This window comes from Anser anser (genome assembly GCF_964211835.1).
Source record: "Anser anser genome assembly, chromosome: 9".
Classification (NCBI taxonomy): Eukaryota; Metazoa; Chordata; class Aves; order Anseriformes; family Anatidae; genus Anser; species Anser anser.
Window position 1 is genome coordinate 12,039,951 of NC_139729.1, and position 16,833 is coordinate 12,056,783.

The 16,833-nt window shown below is 38.1% G+C and overlaps 1 protein-coding gene across 10 annotated transcripts in view; it reads left to right on the forward strand.

Annotated features, from left to right (window-relative positions):
• The window catches only part of STAG1 (STAG1 cohesin complex component), a 187,481-nt gene that overhangs the window by 164,842 nt on the left and 5,806 nt on the right, over positions 1–16,833 (forward strand). For all 10 annotated transcript variants that reach the window (XM_083848713.1, XM_083848712.1, XM_083848709.1 and 7 more), the window contains 6 exons: positions 698–837; positions 1,736–1,837; positions 3,470–3,618; positions 6,176–6,304; positions 10,583–10,788; positions 14,117–14,288. In XM_083848713.1, coding sequence (XP_083704839.1) covers positions 698–837; positions 1,736–1,837; positions 3,470–3,618; positions 6,176–6,304; positions 10,583–10,788; positions 14,117–14,288 — 898 coding nt within the window. The remainder of the gene's footprint in view (positions 1–697; positions 838–1,735; positions 1,838–3,469; positions 3,619–6,175; positions 6,305–10,582; positions 10,789–14,116; positions 14,289–16,833) is intronic.

Genomic DNA, 16,833 nt, shown 5'->3' on the forward strand with positions numbered 1-16,833 from the left:
TTGGAAGACTCCCATTAAGAATGATCTCTTCTAAATACCACAGAATATTTGCTATTATTATAATTGTTATAACTGATTTCATTTTCTTCTGTAAATTGTGTAATATGGTTTTACTATATGATAATATATTTCGCATGTGTATAGTTTAATTTTCATTCACAGAATAGATCCTTACATGGGGATTTAATACATATGACATTAGCACTCAATGTCTCTTCCATCTGAATTTTATTTCCTGTTGTTTATTGCTGCTGTAAGACCATGGGTTTCATGCCTGCAAATCCAAGGCATGCAGAAGAAGCACTGGCTTCTAATTTCTCTATATGAAACATTCATAGTTCAGTCTTGTTAAAGAAGCATCTTCAAATGTCCTTTGATTTCAAAAACTAAGCACAAAGCATTCAACAACTGTTCATTGTGGCCTTTCACAGGGTAAAGAAAATAAGTGATTCAGTTCCATGTGGATTGTGTTCAGTATTACTCAGGACTACGGCGTCCTTGGTGAATGGTTTGTCATCTTCCTGAACTTCCCTGAAGGTCCTAACATTCAAGAATAATCATCTTTGATTTTAGCTTCTCCTGCAACAATTGTTGCTTCATTTTAAATAATTGATTTTTTTCTAAAAGCTACTCTTTAATAACATTGTTTTAGAATATAACATAATATAAAATTTTTTATTGTTGTTGATGCTTTCAGAGGGAGATGAAGAAGATGAAGCTAACAAAATAGAAGCCTTACATAAGAGAAGAAACCTCTTGGCTGCCTTCAGCAAGCTGATAATTTATGACATTGTAGACATGCATGCAGCGGCTGATATCTTCAAACACTATATGAAGGTACAGCTCTGTGTATTCTCCCCCTCCTAAGTGAACACAGATTGTTGTGTCAGGTCAATTGTTTTACTCCCTTCCAGTGCAGTAATTAAAGACTGAACACTTGAAAGCTTTTCCAGCCTTATTTGATTTCTGTACTAGTTTTTCCTTTTTAAATTATACCTGTCTCTGAGAAGCGGTAAGCTCGGAATTTGCCTTCCTACACAGCAGGAGTGCCTTGTTAGAGGCAGCATCAAAAGTTGGTCCTACACGGTGCCAAGTATTTTCAGAGAGACTTACCTTTGCAGAGAATTTCTTATCCTGCTCCTCAAAGGTGTTCCTAGAATCCACAACAACAGTTGTTTGTTCAATGTCATATTTCACTGGGAGTCTCTCAGTCTTGGCCAGAACAAGGAAGCAGATTTTTTTATTTTTTTTTCTGTGGGAAAATATCATTTTAAACAGGAAAGCAGTAAAAAAGCTTGGTGTTGTAAGTGGGTCTGCAGTACCTGAATGTTTTATCAACTATTAACATAGGGTGTTTCCATGCAATATTGAGGCCCAATGAAATTCAGAAAGACTTGCTGTTCAGCTGCCACTTTACCCTGTACTTGCAATTTACCTACCAGAAGACATGTACGTTAGCACTCCTTACACTACCAAGCTATATACTATAAAGCCCCTCAGTATATGGCAGATTGACAGGTGTACCCCACCTGTCTCTCTGTAAGAGATTAGTCATCACAAAGAAGACAGAGCAGCGGTTTCAAGCTGTATTTGAAATTGTTTTTTGGTCTTTTTTAAAAAAAAAAAAAGTTACCTTTTCAAGACAAGAACTGCAAGTAATCTTTCTATAAGAAAAGCTGTGAAAAATTATATGGGTTTCAATTTTAAAAGGATTTTTCCCCACATTTTTTCCTAGTACTACAATGACTATGGAGATATCATTAAGGAAACCTTGAGCAAAACAAGGCAAATTGATAAAATCCAGTGTGCAAAGACACTCATTCTCAGTTTGCAACAGGTAAGAATATTGATTTTTATTAGAAGTCCTTCATTGCAACAACTACTGGACAGGATTTTTCTCTGGTGCCCTTTACATTGAAGCAAAAAAAATACGCTTTTGTTAAGAGACTATCTTGCTCCTCAGTTCAAATTATCACCACTGCTTTGTCTCTTTAACCTCTGTATTCTTAAGACAACAATAGGCAAAGTTTTGCCAGATTAAAATGGAAGAAAGGGAGAAAAAAGCCTTGATGGCAGTTTGGTCCAAGCTGATTCATAGTGTTTGTTTACTGGTACCTATCAAACAAGAAGAATTAGGATGACTAATAATTAACTAATATGACTAATGACGACTAGGATGACTAATAACTAACTAATAAAAATCCTCATAATTAGCTGGAAGTAATGCATCTTTCTATTTTGTCTAAATATTGATTGATTTTTCAAACTTTGAGATATTTATTTTAAGTCTTTCAGTATTATTAAGCACTTTTTTTCCTCTGAACAGTTTACTTTATATCAACCATAAACTCTTAGTTTGATACGAAAGCCATCATTGTTCTGCTGGCAGCACAAAGTGTGTGTTTCACTAAATACTGTTTTGGCACTGGCAATTCCAGCTATATCCATTATGTAGAGAAATTTCTTACATAAGTTAGATGTTTTCAAATTGGCTGGGCCTTCCAAAATTCATTCCAGAGTACAAAGGGATTTCCTATAACAATCTGAAAGCTGAGTGAGATCTGTGAAAATGTGAGAAAAATAGAAGAAATTCCAGAAGAATTAGAAGAATTGACACTGGCAAGTGTCAAATTAGTTCCTGTCAGAACTTGGAGAGAAGAAGAAGCCAGGTGCCATACCTGTCAACTGTGTACAGCCTAATACCATGTCATGAAAAAAATATATATTAGACAAGCTATTGGCAAGTTTCTAAGTGATAGGTAGCAGCCAGTATCAATTTGTCAAGGAGAAATCATGTAAAATTGAGCAGCTTTCATTAATTATATGGTAATAGAGCCTGTGGATAGGAGAGGAGTATATTTAATGCAATTTGATTTAATATTGTTGTTGACACAGTCTCCTTTGTTAGTGTCATTAGCAAGTTAGGAAAATGTGGTCTAAATGGCAGTAACATAAGAAGATACAGAAGTAATTGGAAAATTACTGAGTAAATCATTATTGTGCTGAAATGGCATTACCAAGCAAGCTTTGAAGGCATTTACCCTGTAATGCTGTTCAGATATTCATTGTCTTGCATGATGGAATAGAAAATTTGGTTCCTAAATTCCTAGATGATACTGATCTGATGGGTGGTGCAAGTACTTTAGAAAGCAGCATAAGAATGCAAAATCATCTTGATGAGTTCAGAAAACAATAGATACAATCCAATGAAGTTATGTGCAAAATGCTGCTTAGGAGTTATTTTCCACACAAGTACAAGGTGGGGGACAGTTGGTGAATATCAATTACGCAGAAAAAGGTCTGGGAACTGAAGTGGATTAGAAAATGAATGTAAGTGAACTCTGTTAGATTTTTGTTAAAAAAGTTGTTATAATGTCCATTCATAGCCCTAACAGGTTAAGAATAAAAGTCTTTGTCAAAAAATGTGTTTTCTAGCTCACAGTTTTTAACAACTGAATTCTTTCTCTAGCTGTTCAATGAGCTTGTTCAGGAGCAAGGTCCTAATTTGGACAGGACATCTGCCCATGTTAGTGGAATTAAGGAATTGGCCCGTCGGTTTGCACTCACTTTTGGCTTGGATCAGATCAAGACAAGAGAGGCTGTGGCCACACTACACAAGTGAGTGGTGGTAAATAAACTAGATTTTTACATTACGTCATACTAGAAGTTTTGCTCAATATACATCTTCTACAGGGACATAATCTTAACCTGGTCCTGGAATAATGATTTATTTCTTCTAATTTAGGTAGAAAAAATAATGGGGGGTAAACACATATCTATGTATGTAAGAAAGGAAGAAAAACTAGCTGCTGCCTATTTATTTGTGTGATTGGAACGACCATATTTATCTATCTCAGGTAAAACCTTAGCTATCATACACAGTTGTGTGGACTGTATCTAACAAGTGTAGATAGCTCTTTGTAACACAACACTGTGGATTCTGTGTGCACCTAGAGTTTTTATAAAAAGATACTCCAAAAATATTTTGTGCTCTATTTTTTTTTTTAAGCAGATTGAGGCTTTTTATGTAACTAGTGTGTAGGAAAGCATAGAAAGGTGTTTCTAAATTTAAATTATGACAGCCACATGCCATAAAAAAGTTAAAATATTAACATTTGCTGTCTCAGAGTGTTTAGACTAAGACTAGCAAAGCAATGATCAGGACTTTGTATCTGAAAGGATGCAAATAATAGAACAAATATGACCAGGAAAAAAATGTGAGTGATACAGAGGTTTGGAGGAGATGAAGAAAAAATAAGTCCTATATGAAGATGGATATCAGAAGAATTGTACCTGCTAGTTTACACGTCCCTCCTAAGTCTGGACAGAAACCCCAGATTCTCCTTCTTACCCATCTTAAGCTTTCAGCAGATATCTGGGGAACTCTTGGAGAGTTGTAATGTTTGTCCAAACAAAAGGTGACGTCTTAGCACTACTCCTTTAGTCCAAATGGCACCAGTGTAGGTGTTGAGTGTGACCGTTCCAGTCACATTGCTAAATAGTGTGTCATACTGCTGATGGGAAAAGTGTGAGATATTTCATACTAAAAAGTAATGTGAATTCCTTCACATCTCAAGTTAAGCATGCTGTTGTTTTGTTTTGAAGACGACATCTTTTTTATTCTGATTGGTTAATTATGACAGTTATTTATCCTCATGATGTATATGTAAGGCGATACGCATTTTCTGTCACGCTCAGTCCCCACCGTCATTTTTTGCTGCTTCCTTAAGCATCCAGGTCTGAGGCCATCTGCAGCAATTTTTTTCTAAAGTAGTTCTCAGTGTGAGGAAGCAGCTTCTTCCCACACTGTCATCGGTCCCTGGTCATGTCATCAGTACTAGTGAAGACTTCCAGTGAAAAAACACATAGATTCTGAAAGAGTCTTTTGATGGTCTGTCCTATCTCAGTACCCTCAGCCTTGCATGCCCCCTAACTTCTCATGGTACTGAGAACAACTGGCCCATGTTGTCAGTCCTTTTCCAGAATTCAGGGGGAATGTTGTAATACACAGTGAACCTGGATCCCTCTGAAAAGAAAAAATTCCTTTAGCTGTAATAAATGGTTCAAAGTGACTGAAACTGAGGGTGAGTAATGAAGGTAAAGGAAAATAGATGTAATCACCAGGCCGAGTCTTGTCCACTTTGTCAAGTACCTTTTTGGGCATCCTTTATGCTATTGTCAAGGCTTTTTTCATAGCGTAAATACCTTCGTTCTGACAAGAGAACCTTTCAGCAAGCAGACTATGAGAGGGCATGTGAGCAAACTAGGATGGCACAACGTCTATTTTTCTGCCATGGTCACTGCAATACAATTGCTAGGAGAACCAGAGCTGCAGATACACCATGCATGTCCCTGAGAAAGGTCCCCATTCCTGGCATCTCAGCAATGTTGCCATCCTGGCTGTCACACCTCGAGCTAGAGTTCTCGCTGTTTGTGTAAAGGCATCTGAGACCAAGTCCTAGGCGAAGGTCTTGTGACTATAGTTTCAAGATGTGTGAATGTAATTGAGTGAGCATTTTTAGGCTCAAATTTACCAGTACCAACAGTTTTTTTAAGATTTATAGTCATTCTGTGCTTCCCATCCACTCTCTCCTGCACTCCTTTCTGGAGTGCAGGACCTGAAAGGAAATCAATATGCTGCTAGACACTTAACTGTGAGAAGGAAAAGAGAGGTCCAGACATGCATTTGCCTTTATTGGGTAATGTGAAAATAAATTGTTTTATTTAATTTTAAATGATAAAGCAAAGATAAGGGATGGATCAGTGTACCGGTAAGTAAATTCTCTTCTCTGACTCTTGACACATAAGTTTTATCTTGTTATTTCTGATATCTTGTACAAGCTTCTGCTTCATGCAAAAACAAGAAAGAGACAACTGGCCATTCCAGCTTAAGGCAGTGGCTTTCAGCACCTGCCAAGTTTCTTACATTTTGATAAGTTCTTTCTAACCAGGCAACTGGCAATACCTTGTCTGAGTTTGAGTCCTCATAAATTCAGAGGGAGCATTTGATTCCTCTTATATCCAAAAGCTGCTGTTTGCTAGTAATGGAAAAAAAAAAGGTTAGAAAAAGTTAGGATTATCACAGTTTGGATTTGGGGCAGTATTTGGAGGTGATGAGCTGACTTTTTTTATGTTCTAACAAACATCTGAAAATTTTGAAACTTCTTTACTGTAGAGATGGAATAGAGTTTGCCTTCAAATATCAGAATCAAAAAGGACAAGACTATCCACCTCCTAACCTTGCATTCCTTGAAGTGCTTAGTGAATTTTCTTCTAAACTCCTGCGACAGGACAAAAAGACTGTGTAAGTAATAGTCTTGCTTTCTTCTGTGGGTTTTGCTGAGTTGTGTTAATCAGTGTAGTGTGTTTAAACTCTCTGCTTTGACGTTTTCATTATCTAATGTGGGTTATAGGAAGTCCCAGTGAGACTTTTCACATACTTATTCATTGATTTGTATTTTAAAGTAATAAAAATAAATGAGAAAAGGAGAATCAAATCCATTGATTATTAGGTGAGCTCGAGACCTTACAAAACAATGTTCCTTAAAATTTCCCATGGGGCACTGAAAATAAAAAAGAAAAATTTTACAGGATAGCAGAAAAAGGAATGAACTGTTAGTAGCACAGGAAATTTACAGGCCTGTAAACATTGCAGTAACATCTCTTTCTGTTAGATATTTATACAAAATATAAGCATTTATTTTTGTTTATTTTAATATATTGAGTTAAAGCGGGCAATAAAACATCATCAAGGTTTCTGTTACTGGCACAACAGCATAGAAAGACAGGGTGAGAAACAGCACTATTGTTAGTTGGGACAGAGCAAGGTGATAGATCTCAGGGGCTAAAACACGCAGCCTGAATTTGGTATGCCAGGCAATGACTGCAGATGAAATACTGAAAATGAAATAAATCAGGTATTGTTGATAAGAACTGAATAAACAGAAGGAAATACTGAGCAACATTTGAAACTAGGTAGCTTTGAAACTAGGGTAGCTTTGGATATTAAAAGAATTGGTGAAGAGAAAACTGCATTAGTGAAAGCAAGTTCAAAGTAAAAATGTGTTGTCAGCAGAGATTACAGCCTATGTTCCTAATATGTTCTGTAACAAATAGCCAGGATTTGGCTGCAGCATAGAAGTAGTAAGGGAAAAAGGAAGAGTGTAGTCAAACATCATCCTAGCACTATGTGCCCAGTGCAGAACCAAGTTCTTTGAAGAGTTTTATAACCATTTAAAAATATACTTGCCAGATCTTCTCATTTATGGTTGTAACTATCTCTCCACTTGATTTTCTGACCACGTAGAACTAGCTGAACTGGCTCTTCCTGTCAAGCGTTTCAGTAGTTTTTCTGTCAAGATATTTGTTTTAAAGGACCTTTCTATTGGGGTTAATAATTATGAATTTTATAGCTCTAGGCTTGTTCTGTGTTACAAAATTGCATCTTGGTTAACTTTGTGTAAATTTTAATGTATAAACACTTGAACCAATTTATTTAATTGTATAAGTAATTTGTCAAATCAGCAAACACAGTACAAGAAGTGGTTGAACCAGCTTGAGAATGAGATGATCTAGCTGGGCTAGCTTGGCACTTGGTTTTTAAGTCTGCCCTTCATTGTGTATAGCCTTGAATTTTGTCACCCTCTGTTTTCTTCTTCAGGACAGGACTTACGGGTACAAGGATTTTACAGCTTCCTTTCTAGACAAAGCATAGGTTCTCCTGCATCTGTTAGCTTAAGTGTCATTAGCCTGATTCCAGCTGAATTTATTGAAGCTTACTCTTCCTGCACAGTCATCATCCCTTCCACAAGTTTCTCCGGTGTCTAAAGTCTGAATCTGTATTATGTGTACACAGTGTGCATGACAGCTTTATTAGACCTGATCCTTTGCATGAAATTCAGTGTTTCAAGGAGTCTTGTTCCTTAGCATTCCACATTACCATTTAATTTTTTTGTTATGTTTTTGTCAGGACTGCAAAGATTGCTGAGTTGGAAACCATTTCTCCTGATTTTATCTGACTTTCTTGTAGTCATCTGTATCTGAGCTATTTATTTTAGCTGCATTTTGAAAATTAATGGAAAAAAAAAAACAGGACATGATTTATTAGATCTGTTCTAAATTACTGTTTTAAGATGAGTTCAGACATGCTCTAGATTCCATTGGCTGTTGTAGCTATGAGTAGAGTCAAGATTACTTCCTTTCATGCAAATATGGTTTTTTGGAGATCTCTGCGTTCCTTCCCTTGAGAGATCTGTCATGTTCGCACCCATCAGGCAATGGGTGCGTTGCCCATAGTGCTTCGCTGACAGTTCGCTCTCAGCTATGCTCTGGATAGTTGATTTGCCCTTCTCTGTAGAATGACTCCTCCAATCCAGAGGGACCTCGCCCCCTCCCTGCAAAGGGGTAGCCTACGACCAGGAAGGTACATGACCACCATCTGGTGGAGAAGTCCTGTGTACGGGATCATTTACCTCCCTCCCTGGCTTGATCTCCTTCTGCCAAGTGACTGTACTTAAGCTCAGCAATGGGCTGTTATTCTGGAGGGAAAAGTGCTCTAGAATAACCCTGCAAGTCTCACCAGCATATCCGCCTGTCTTCCAGAAGCCCTCCAGCTTGCCTCCCCTACTTCAAACAAACAAACAAAACAAATTATCTACTCAATATGTCTGCATGTGCCATCTGCCCTTGGTGCAAAATACCATTCCTGTCACAGTTCAGCAAACACTACTCTCTGGCTAAGCTTCTACTTCCTTCCTGGTTTATTGCGTTATTGTTAGTTATTTGGGGGGAGAAATGGGAGATTTTTTCATTTTGGGGGTGAGGCAGTAATATTGGTTTAATTTAGTTTTGCTGTCTGATTTATTTATATGACTAATTCTTTTATATGTAACCCCCAGAATTAGTGATAGCCATTTATAGATTTATTCAAATCTATGGATATATTATAAACTATGCATTTAAGGTGCCAGGAGCTTATACTTGTCAGGAAAAGACTTTACTAACACAGTTACAAACATGCAGGGCAGATAAAGGCAAGGAAATCCACAGGAATTAATCTAAGACGGTACAGAGGTGAAATGCCTGTGGAGAAGTTTGTTTCTCTCCAGTAGACAGTTTAGACTAGACAACTGACTGCTGGAGCCTCAGCACATGTTCTTACCGCCACAAGTGTGGAGTTCCTAACCTGGCTGAAGCTGGTAAGAACTGCTGATACAACGCTCCTCTAAAATGGTGAGCAAAAGTTGTCTCAGGTTTGGCATCAAATAAGTAGAGAACAACCAAGTGGTATATTTTGTCTTTCTTTACAGTTTGGGCATAACCTCTGCACTCTGGTTGTGTGAATATAAATTGGTTGCAGGAAAACATCTTAAGTTTCAAGGCAGTTCTGCAGATAAGTTCTGTGAAATCAGGAGGCACTCACATGTTGTGCTGTTCAGTACTGTGAGAGAGAGAGCAAATAAACCAAGAATTTCCTATTCATTCCAAGGTTTGGATATTACTGGCTGTATACATGAAAAGGGCAAGCAGTCACAATATTGAATAAAACAGACAGAAGAATGTCAGTTTCTTGAGTAAAGTGATCCTATTCACCAAATCAAAACAAAATCCCATTTAAAAAAATTGATGTGTTTGTTACCCAGGCATATATAGTGTGGCTCCTTGTCCTATTCTTTCACCTAGACTGTGCAAGAAGTTTGAGCCTGCCATGACCTTAACAGAGCAAAAGGGGGATGAAGAATTTATTTCCTTACTGAATTTGTGGGTTTGACACTCAAGTGATGATAACCTAGCAATGTGGTGTTGAATGAGATTGTGATCAAGGCGTACATTGTCATATATTTGTTGAAAGGACAGAAGTAATGTTGAAGTACCCTGAGTTCAGTTGCCTAACTTCTGAATGCTTGGTTCTGTAGCTTGAAACTCATTAGAATCATTTTATGTGGATTTGCTTGCTCATTTTATGGACCATCTTAACTAAACGATTGTTGAAAAAAGAAAGCAATTCAAATGCCCTCCAGGCCATATACAAAAATAAAGTTGTTTGGTTCCTCTGATAAATTAATCAGTGTTTCGGACTTCTCCATAGCAAAGGAACAGATCTTCAATATTTTAGATGAAAAATAACTGCTTGCATTTAAGGAAACCATTTGTTTCCTGTTACAAGATGCAAAAGAATCTAAAAGTCTTCAAAATAGTGGTTCTAATTCAGTCTGTCTGCTGACACAGTAGCAATATATAGAAGTGGCTTCCTTGCTGTGCAAAACAGAGAAGGAATTCAAGTAAAGCATGCTGTGAATGATTGCAGACAAATGTGGGAGGAAGATGTCAGGGAGAGAACGTTTTGTATTGTTTATCTGAGTAACCTGTACACAATTAACTATGTTCCTTTGTTTTGAGGGAATTACGTGAATTCTTAATCAGTTAAAGGTACAGTGCCTTATCAACGTATGTTATTAAATTAAAATAAGGAAACACCGTGTGGGATTTCTGTTAAGTTGTCAACAATATGAAGAGGCCTTGCAGATTAATTACAGGGAAAGCAACATGCTGAGCCTCTGCACTCATTGTCTTCTATTTTCAGTCACTCCTACTTAGAGAAGTTTCTGACAGAACAGATGATGGAAAGAAGAGAAGATGTATGGCTTCCACTGATTTCCTATAGAAACTCACTAGTTACGGGTGGCGAAGATGACAGAATGTCTGTTAACAGTGGAAGCAGCAGCAGCAAAGCCTCTTCAGTGAGAAATAAGAAAGGGCGACCACCGCTACACAAAAAGAGAGTAGAAGGTTTGTATGGTTTATATTGCCTACTTGAGGTATTTCTCATTTTGTACATACATTACAGCTTTCCTTATACTTTTTACGTAGAAATAACAAGACACTTATTCTGCAAGCTTAAACACTTCCTTATGAGAAATGCCATCACAAGTCCTTATTCCTGCTTGTCCACACTAAGATTTGCTGATTGAGATCTACTGAAAGCTTTTATTGAAGTTGGAAACAGGAGGTGATTGTAGAGCTACCTGTTCTACACCTTTCTCAGTCATGGATTCTTGTTTTTTCTACTCACAGATTCTTGTTTTTTCTACCTGTGTTTCAGCCTGGAGCAGCTGTTAATAGGGTGTTAGAGCAAGGCCAAGGCAGAAATTCAGATACAGATCACTATTTTTGTAGGACCATTGGAGTATGCTAAAAAGATGCATGTTTTTGTTCAAAATGATATCAATACACAGTGTTTGTATTTACTCTTTCTGTGACTTGAGGAGTGTTAATCAGGAATTTGGCTATGATATCCAATTTTTTTACAAGATTGCATCTGTTCCTGGTTAATCTGCATGAAATCGCAGGATGTAGTGCACATTTATGTGAATATATGTTTACTGTTTCAGTAGAGTAGGTGTAAGTCGGATCTTTAAACTTCAGAGATTTTTCCAAGGTTGGAATCTACTGTAGTAACCCCTCAGTGAAGAATCTAAAGCCAATTCTCCTGAATATACAGCCATTTACCAAAATACTCCAGACTTCAAAAGTTGGTCTGTGTGCACTCCTACAATCAGGTCCATTCTCTCCCCTACAGCTTATGCTGAGCAGTACATGAGATATGTCTTTCAGTTTCTAACAGCCAACCTGGAGTCTAGGTAAATAAAGCACTGCAGGTAAATAAAGCACTGCTTGCTTCAAACGTCATTTTGCTTCCTGCAGGTTGCCATATTTTTCACAGAATTCAACTGCTGAAGATTTTTTCTTTCTTCCTGTTATTATTTTCATTATTCTACCGATATCCTTATTTTTCCTGGAAAGTGTAGTAATATCCTTGCTTCCCTATAAGGCAAGTCTTAGGCTTAGGCTTTATGACATTGTTTGCTCCACCTCTTTTCGTGCCCTCTTCTTTCAGTGATCAGTAGGAGAGTTTATTTGCAACGCTTTCCTTTTGACTATCACCTTTCCTTGCAACAGCTGTGGTCCTGAGTTTTTCACCAACATCACTGACTTAAAATAATGGAGGCCCAAATCCATGGTTATTCAGCTGTTTGTTCGGTTCCTGAAAAATCTGAATGTACAGCAGTTTCCAATGAGACTATGCCAAGACTTTTTGTGGGTCTGACAGGATTCTGACATCTACAGAGTATATGAGGGTCTGCTTACATCTTATCAGCACTGTGTTGTCAGAAGACAGCAAGGTTTTATCTTTCCTTAGACAATGTTCCAGTGTCACTGTTCACTATAGTAACCTGAAATTCCCCCATTAGTAATTGGTGGCCAGAGAGAAGACAGATAAACACTGCCTCTCCTGGAGTGCTCATGTGGGTGGGATATGTGCATGTCCTCTGAGCACTGTAAATACAGTTCTGGGTTACAGTATGACATTTAAGAATAACATGTTTTGAAGAACACCACTTAGGAAATGATTCCCTTCTCCATTCTTCTATGTGAAACCTAATAGACCTTAAATTGACAGATCTCTATGCAGACCTGTATTACTCATAAAAGCTTTTCTGTACAACCTCAGCATATAGGTTCAGGGAAGATGCAAGGGCTTTATTTTGTGTGTACAAACAATGAGCTCATGAAATAATCAGAGATGTAATCCTCTTCTTAGAAATAGGTATTTACTGTTTGCTGGTCTGTAGAACTTGAGCTATGAAGAACCAGTCTTATGAACGGCTGGATGCCTACAAATTACTTGATGGTCTGTACACAGCATGTACACAGGTCTTTGTTGTATTTTATCTTTACATATTTTTATAACCCTTCCAAAAGTCCTACCTTTAATTTTTATTTGGCATTAAAATCACAAATGTGGACCTCTCTTTGAATCCTGCTAAGATTAAAAAGAAAAAAAAAATCCATTCTAAAGGAACTAAAGCAGAGACATGGTCACTGCAGAAACTATCGTAGTATCAAAGAACCAGAGCTAGAACCCCTGGTTCCTTTCACCTAAATCCAGTGTCTGTTGGGTTCAGCAGACTGTCCAGGTTGGAGAACATTCCCTGTTGTTACTGAAAGTCAATCTGCTCCCTGTATTAGACAGTTCTGACATTTCTTCACAATGCCTTAAGAAAGTGAAACATGAATAGGATTTTTAAAAAATAGCGTTATGAAATGTAAATTCAAGGACAAATAGGCAACTTTTAGACAACTTTCAAGCCTAAAGGGTAGTAAAAGGTATAGAAAAAAATGAAAAGATCCGTAGAGGTCCCCACCTGCTTTCTCACTACATATTTCTTCCTGTTAGTAAATCTGTGATCTTGTCTTTTCCTCTCCTGTAATCTTGTCTTTCACTTGCTCCAGCAACTTCTGCATGTCTCTTGCCTACACACTTGTCTGCTCTCTCAAGTGCTCGTCTCCTCCTCAAGCCCCCCACTCTCCCTTCTTGTTTGCTCCCTTCTCAATATGAGCACAGCATCCCATTTACACCTTCAGTCACCTTCCCACTTCCATTTCTCCCATCTGCTCTAAACTCTAAATATACTATCTGAAATCATAGTTCAGAGTTCACACCAGCCAGACCACTCCTTATTTTAAATGTCCCCTCTGTACTTCACTGAAATGATTCTTACTGAATTTTCTAACCGTCTATGCTGACCAGATTTGGTGTTTTATCCTCCACCCTCATTTTAGTGTTTCACTATGTCATTTGCTTTATGCATATGAGGTTCATGGTCTTATATTTAAATTACCAGCTCAATACTTGGGAATTATCTCTGTTAAATGTGTGCAAGACACCTGACAGTTTAGGCAGTGCTGGAATGCAATATTTGTTTGCAATGTTTTTTGTTTTGTTTTGTTAAATATTTCTACTTTGAATAGTTATTATTCCTGAGAATAACTAGTAGTAATCCTTCCTTAAAATAACACAAAATTTATCATTTTGAGTATTTATCCAGTTGATCTCTTAAAGGCACACTATTTCAATAGATACTAAACTATTGAAAACATAAATTTGCAAAAGGTGTTGACACTAAAATGAACTGTATTGAAGTGTGTCAGTAGATGGAAGGCTTTAATTACTAACGTAAGGTTCAGTGAGTTTGCTGGAGGGATGCTAAAGGCAGTAATACTGCACTGCTTATTATCACAAATGGATCAGTAATTTTAAACGTTTCTTTCCTAGATGAGAGTCTAGAAGGCTCATGGCTGAACAGGAATGAAAACATACATACTCCAGGGACACTGCAAGCACCACAGCTCACCTCAACTGTCTTGAGAGAGAACACTAGACAAATGGGAGAGCAGATCCAGGAGCACGAGTCAGAGCAGGGATCTGAACAAGATTTTTTACACAAGTAAGTGTTGGAACATCCCTACCAAACAGAGTGACAGCCAGGCAAAGGAGTTGCCTGTTACTTATACAGATAATCTGTGGTTCCATAGACACTGTTTATTTGCAAAAACAGCTGGAAAGGTCTTGGCTATAGCTTAACAATACTTTTATTATTTTAAATTCCCAGGAAAAATATGTTGTAATGAAATCAGGGTAGAAATTATTTATGTTAAAACTATCTCAGACCATATCCACTTGATTATGGTTAAATCTTTGTAGTGTTTGTGGCCCCAGGCTGGATTGAACTGTTTCTTTAAAGACCTGTTAGATTTTCTCTTTTCTTTCCTTCTGCCCTTGTACGGTTAAGGTTCTCCAGACATCTTAACTGATTTCTTGTAAATTAACCCTTCAGTCCAATTCTAGCTGCTGAATTAGTCATTTCCATTTCTGGGCAATTTTGCAGGCAGTTTTATTTTGCCCTAAATCATGTATACATTTTTGTCAGTCAACTCCATTTAAATCCATTTAGAGGGGAAAAATGGTGATGGTTATCTGTCAGTAGTTCATTTAAGAACAAAGACGACTTCAGAGAATGCTATTATTGCTAATTCTATTAATTTAAAGATAAAAGTAGTAACTGGTTTGGAGACTATTTTTATAACTTTTATAGCTAACTTTACTGATCTGGTTTATCTGTATAAAAGAGCGGTATTATGCTGGCCAGATGAGTCAGGTTTCTACCAATGTAGTGTATAATAACCTGGCCATGGTTTTCCTCTAACTTCTGTCCATCATGTTTTTCTTGATACGTATTTGCCAGCTTCCCAGTTCTTCCCAAATGTGCACTCACCCTGCTGTATCCTAAGTTGTACTGCTTCATCCTGCATTCTCTAATCACAGAATTTTTTTAATAGAAATAATTATTAACAATGGTCATTATGCCTTGGGAACGTTAAATATTCTCCGGTCTCAAATGTCAGTGGTGTACGTATACCACCCTGTTGTACATACAAGCTTTAAAGCTTGTGGCCATAGGTGCTCGTAAAATCTGAGCAACATCTAAAGAAATGTCCTCTCAAAGGCACAGCCTGTTCTCCCTTAGCTGTGTGTGCAACGTGCGCAGGCAGCAGCAGCACAACAGATGAAGCCCTGATATGATCCGTGAGTCAGTGCTCACCACAAGAGATACTTACAGCTCAGCTGGCTACAAATAACTCTTTATTTTTGGAGCACTTATTTGTTGTTTCCATAAATGAGTTGAGCCACCTTTCTTTCCCCATACTAACCGTGTGACCACCACAAGACGGAGTGAGGTAGGGTGGAAGGATTTCTGGGCTGCTTCACGCTGCAGCAGGGATTTGCGTGGTCCTGTGCGAAGGACATGGGCTCAAGTTTTCCCAGCTGGTGCTCCCTGGAAGGAACAAGGGTTGGCACATAAAGGTGTGAGTGCAAGGCAAGTGGGGGCATGGATTTTATTTTCTCACCTCTACAGTTCAGTCTGGCAGAAAACTCCAGCTGACCACAAAGAAAGCACAGCTGAGGAAGAACCCCTGTTAAGTCAGACCCATAGTATCTTTTCACCTTACTCCTACGGCACGTGTAATCTGGGTTCATGTCTCTTGCTTGCCTTCCTGCAGCCAAGGATTTGCCTCCCCAGATGTTGCCGTAACTTCTAGGTTATAAGGAAGACTTTGTGGCTCTCAATTTCTCCTTTTTTCTAATCTGCAGTAAAAACAAAAAAAAAATTGGTGAAGTGAGAGCCTTTTTCCTGACCCCCTCTAATCTAACCTTGGTGTGCTGCACACTAAGCTAAATCTCTCTCTGTGAATATTTAATCAGTTGGGGAAAGTGGGACAGCTTCCACTCACTCACTGTGTTTTACCCTTCTGAGCCTGATGAGCAGGAACTGCCCTAAGATGTGGGAGAACCTTATTTCTGGGCGGACGCTGAGCCACACTTTTCACTTGGGGCTTGAACCCCTGTTTCTCCTATCTCAGATGAATGCTGCAAGCAGAGTACTATTGAGCATCACTCTCCTCTGTTTTTTTCAAAGAGCTGGATTCCACTTGCAAGTTGACAGTGTGAACTAAAAAAATGGGGAGGAAGTGTTTCCTTTCAGCCTGGCTTTAGTTTGTTTTCCCCACACATCCTACAGGTCACCTTAGCTTCCCACTTAACATGCTGTCTCACATGAGTCCCAAGATACCTTATAGCTGGATCATGATGACCCTTGTAAACTGAGCCCAGGGATCCTGTGCATTCTCTAGGAAAAATCACTTAAAATTAGTTACACTTAACCTGTATATAGGCATCTAATGCCGCTTTTAAAATGATGGTTGAACTCAATGTGATCATGAATGTCTTTTCCAGCCTAAATGATTTTATGATTCTATGAAAAATGAGGGTCAAAAATGTGCTTACTGCAGTCTCAGATTACGTAATTAAAAATGGGTGTTGCTCTTGAACAGCTGCACTTATTTTCCTACTGTCTCTTTGTGCTGCAACACACAAAACATACCAAATATATTGCTGTCTACTGCTGGGTTGAGTTGGTGTTAAGTACAGTC